The sequence below is a fragment of the Chinchilla lanigera genome, unplaced genomic scaffold (genome assembly GCF_000276665.1).
Source record: "Chinchilla lanigera isolate Chin_1 unplaced genomic scaffold, ChiLan1.0 scaffold00065, whole genome shotgun sequence".
NCBI lineage: Eukaryota > Metazoa > Chordata > Mammalia > Rodentia > Chinchillidae > Chinchilla > Chinchilla lanigera.
Genome location: NW_004955466.1, coordinates 6,070,952 through 6,075,737, shown reverse-complemented (window position 1 = coordinate 6,075,737; position 4,786 = coordinate 6,070,952). Strand labels below are relative to the sequence as shown.

Genomic DNA, 4,786 nt, shown 5'->3' with positions numbered 1-4,786 from the left:
CTCGGGCCCCACCCGGCGTACCCCCTTCGGCACCCGCAGCCCCGGGTCGGAGCGAGGGCGCCGGGGCTGCGGGCTTCGCTCGGCCCGACCCGCCTCGGAGAGGCCGCGATCCCGGTGCGCTCCTGGGCTGCACGGGTGAGCGAGCGGCCGGACATCCTGTTGGCACCGAGCCAAGCGGTGAATGATGGATGGAGGCCACGGGAGCGCCGTGCGACCGCGGTCGTTAATGAGTAATTACAGAGCGGCCGGGGCGGCTGACATCCGGAAAGCCACGTGCCGATTGCCCACGGGTGGCGAGGTTGGCGGTAGGTGCCGGACCCAGCCAGGATGCGTGGCCTGCCAAGGGGCCAGCTGGGGGCGGGGCCGGGTGCCTTCGGGCTCGGGTGCCGCGGCAGCCGTGCGTGTGCTGAGGGCGTGCGCCGCGGAGTGGCGCGGGGAGACGGAGCCGCGCGGGGCGTGGTTCGCGAAGCCCCAGGCTGAGTTAGAAGCTTAGGTTTCCTGTCTCACAGGTTACAAACCTGACTTCCAGAGAGAACAGTTTTATTACGAAGCGGATGAACTCTTAATTCCAGAAAGTTACTTCAGGTAAGGCGAATGTCTATAATTAACAAATGTGAATGACTTCCAAGAAACAGGCTGGAAAATGGCCCGTGTCCTGACGTTATTAGAAATACTTTAACTTCGCAGAGAAAGTTACTCTCTTTTCCTCTCACTCCACGTGATGGGCTGCCGCCAGAGAAGAGTAAAGCTCACACTTGGGAGGCTGTGGCAGGAAGGGCTCAAGTTTGAATCCCACCTGGCAATTTAGCAAGACCCTGTCTCAAAAAATAAAGGGCTGCTGGCCCAGTGTAGTGGCACAGGCCTGTAATCCCAGCACTCGGGAGGCTGAGGCAGGAGAATCACAAGTTTGAGTCCATCAAGACCCTGACTTAAAAGAGCTGGGGATGTAGCTCAGTGTGAAAGCCCTGGGTTCAATCCTGGCTCTCTCTCTCTCACACACACACACACACACACACACACACACAGGCTTTCTTAGGAGGAGAAAACAAAGATAGGAAGTAGAAATAAGCAAAGATATATTCGATAACAGTGCATAGGACACAGAGTCGGAGGGTGACAGGAAATGGGGTATAGGATCGGACTGTAAAGACTTGACTACCAAGCTAGGGCTTTCATTTTGTGTGCAGGGCTCCCACTGTGTAAGCCAGGCTGGCCTCGAATTTGCAGTGATCCTCCTGCCTCAGCCTCAGGTGTGTGCCACCACACACAGCTGGTGGGAGCCCTCGCAGACTGCCAGTGACGTCATCAGAACGCACTTTGGAGAGAGAACTGGGAGGAAATCAGGTGAAGCCGGAGACTGAGGGCCAGGCAGATACCTAGAAGGCCGGCGGAGTCATCGGATGAGAGAGCATGCGCGCCTGACCGAGGGCCCAGCCAGGGCCTGGAGGAAGGGGCGGAGATTTGAGTGAGCTTTGGGAACTAGGAAAACTTCAGCTCTTTCGTCCGAATTCAGGTCTCCATGCAGATCCGAGCCCATCCCCGGCTGTGTCTCACAAAAAGGCATTCACACTCTAGGCAGGGAGACAAACCGCGAGTGCAGCCAGAGACGGGACCCCGGGGGAATCGATGGCCTCAGACCCAGCGGTCCCGCCGCTAAGTTCCATCCCCAGCACTGCGGAAAGGACGTTCTGCTTAATTTAATTTTCTGAAGAATATAAACCCCGTGGCAGTCGGCCTTTTCCGATGCGGTTTTTTTCAATCTTTCCTTGGATTTCATGGGCCGATAAAGTTCCCTCTGTGTGTAGGTTTGTTTGAGCTGGGTTTCTGTTATTATCTAATAAAATATAATCACATAGGTGCTTAGAGGCATAATTAAAACCGGAAACTAGAATCTAATTGCCAGGCTGTTGCCACCTAACAGTGCTGCTGTGGCTCGTAGACAGGGTTCTGATCTGAACCTATAATCTTTTTTTATTTCCATGACAGCGTTGATTACAAAACAGTTGAATGTAGAGCTGAGGGGTTACTAGAAACGCATCCAGCTGGGAGTGGAGGCCCACACCGCAATCCTAGCACTCAGGAGGCTGAGGCAGGGGGATCGCTGCAAGTTGAAGGCCAGCCTGGGCTACAGGGTGAGTTCAAGGCCAGACTGAATTACAGAGACCCTGTCTCGAAAAAACGAACAAGCGAGTTAGGGCGTTCAGTACACTGTTAGTCAGAAGAGCTGTGCCTGAGAGTTGTATCTTCAACTGACTTCCTCTGTAACTTTGTGCAAACAAATCCCTCACAACCCCATTGCTACACAGTAGAATAATAGTCCTCTCCATGCTGTAAGGTTGCGGACAGGCTAAAATGATGTTGAGGTCGGACAGGAGACTTAAGACAGGTGGAAAGGAGACAGAGACAAGGCAAACTGCGCGTTTTGGTGTTTTCCCTGCCAGGCCCAGCAACACCCAAACCCTGTAAAAATCTTCTAAACCTCTTGATAAGGTGAAAGGCAACAACCTGACCTTCTAGTAAAGAAGCAGAGTCCAAGCTTTCAAAGCGCACTGTTAGGTAAAACACCCTAGACAGCCATCCTCAAGGATGCTGGAGCCCCAGCCGGCAGCCTCTCTGCTCAGGGCCTGTGCTCTGTCTTCTCTGCCCAGTAAATCTTCCTTAGCCTCACCCCCACACATCCTGATTTCTCGTGGGGTGGGCGGAGTACTGCGGATTGAGCCCAGTGCTTTTGCACTGAGCTACATCCCCAGCCCTTTTTTATTTTTTATTTTGAGATAGGGTCTCACTAAATCACTAAGTCACCCAGGCTGGGCTCAAACTTGCAATCCTCCTGCCTCAGCCTCCCGGAGTACTGGGATTACAGGTGTGTGCTACCGCGCCCAGCCTTACCGTGATCTTAATGTCCGGTTTGCTTCTGGCTTTTTGCCTCCTCTTTCAGCTCCCATAGTGTACAAGCTGGGGAACTTTTAACAGACAGCAGGGCAGCCGGCTGCTGCTGGGTCTGACCCTCCCCGCAGCTCTGTATCCGATTTCTCGCTCCCCATGTGCTGTCATTCTGAAATGAAGCTCCCTGAGTGTTTCGTGCTCTTTTCTGGCTGTGTGTGAGTTCATGAGTGTGTGTGTGCATGTGTGTGTACACAAGACTGAACCCAGGGCCCTGAACACACAGGCTCCATGTCTGAGCCACACCTCCAGCAGTTCATACTGTTTTTCTGTCTTGAACTCTTTCGCGGCCACGCTTGCTGAACCCTTCAAGACTCCCGCCTGAACCTGGCTTGGTAACCCTAGCATTTGGGAGGCTCAGGCAGGAGGACTGAAGGTTTGAGGCCAGCCTGAGCTACATAGTTTAAGGCCAGCCTGTAGTAAGCTCAGTGTGGAACACCTGAGGTCCTGGGTTCGAGCCCCAGCACCGCCGGGGGTTTGGATTTGTATAAGGACTAGAAAAAAGTGACACCCTAAAACCTGTAGTTGCCCTGGGAGCAACTACTACTAAGTGAGCCTTATTACGTAGTAAGACTGTCTCTAAAAGCAACACAGAGACTGTCTTTTCTATTAGACGTGAGTTAGCTGAAGACAGAAGCACTGTCCTTTTGTTTCTCTCTTTTTATTTCATTTTTTTTTTATTTTTTTATTTTTGAGTTGAACTCATGACCTCGCGCTTGCCAGGCAAGTGCTTCTGTCACTGAGCTATCCCCCCAGCCCCATTTTTGTCTTTTTAGACAGGGTCTCGCTATGCAGTTCAGGCTGGCCTTGAGCTCACTTTGTAGCTCAAGGTGGTCTCAAACTTGCAAGGATCCCCCTGCCTCAGCCTCCCAAGTGCTGGGATTACAGGCATGCACCACCACGCCCGGCAAGAGCACCATCCTTGATTCCATATCTGTAGCTCCTAAAGAAGAAAGGTGGGATTTCATGTGTGTGTTTCTGTCTTAGTTACTTTCCTCATTGCTCAGACAAAATACCCAACACCCAAAGTGAAAGGAGGGAAGGTTTACTTGGATCAAAGTTTGTAGAGTTTCAGTCTACAATCGGCTGGCCCCACAGCAGCGTGGTGGGGCAGAGCGGGGCAGTTCACGGTGGGCAGAGGGCAGCAAAGCAGAGAAGTAGCAGAGAAGCAGCAACAGCAACAGCAGCCCCCTCTCTGTTCCTTACACTCCACCTCGGCTCCCTGCCCTTAGGGCGGGCCTTCCCACCTCCACACCCAGAACTACAAACCAATCCAGCCTGATTGAATCCCAGCACCCCGCACTCTAGATCCAGCCGCCTCTGAAAAGCTCCACCTACGACCGCCTGAGGCTTTGAGGGGACATCCAGACACAAGCCATAGTTTGTTTTGGGGTTTTTGTTTGTTTGCTCTGAGTTGTTTGTTCATTGTTTGAGTGCAGGTCCCCTGCCCTGAGCTAAATCCCCAGTCCCTTTTGATTTGAGACGGGATCTGGCTGAATCACTAAATTGCCTGGACTGAGCTGGAACTTGCTGCGTCTCCTGCCTCAGCCTCCGACAGTGCCACGGTCCTAAGTATGTGCCACCCTGCCCCTAGTTCAGAGAGGTTTATTGAACAAGGGAATGGATAAATGAATGCTTGAACTTAAAAAGCCCTCTCCTATAGAACTCCCCCAAGAGACACTGCAGTGGGCAGGGTGCGGTCCACAGCTAGAACGCTGGCCTGGCACTTGACCCTCAGCACCAAAACACAAAAACAAGAACAAAACCCTGAGCCTGAGCATTATTAAAACGTGGCTGATGTTGATTGATTGACATTGGCTCACTCCCAGGGCAACTACAGGTT

At 52.7% G+C, this 4,786-nt stretch overlaps 1 protein-coding gene across 1 annotated transcript in view; it reads right to left on the bottom strand.

Moving 5' to 3' along the window:
* Positions 1–231, bottom strand: part of Sgpp1 (sphingosine-1-phosphate phosphatase 1) — a gene marked incomplete at its 5' end in the record, with an annotated part of 28,233 nt that extends 28,002 nt beyond the window's left edge. The window contains one exon of the mRNA XM_013522009.1: positions 22–231. Within this exon, the coding sequence (XP_013377463.1) occupies positions 22–231 (210 nt within the window). The remainder of the gene's footprint in view (positions 1–21) is intronic.
* Between the last annotated feature and the right edge of the window lie 4,555 nt (positions 232–4,786).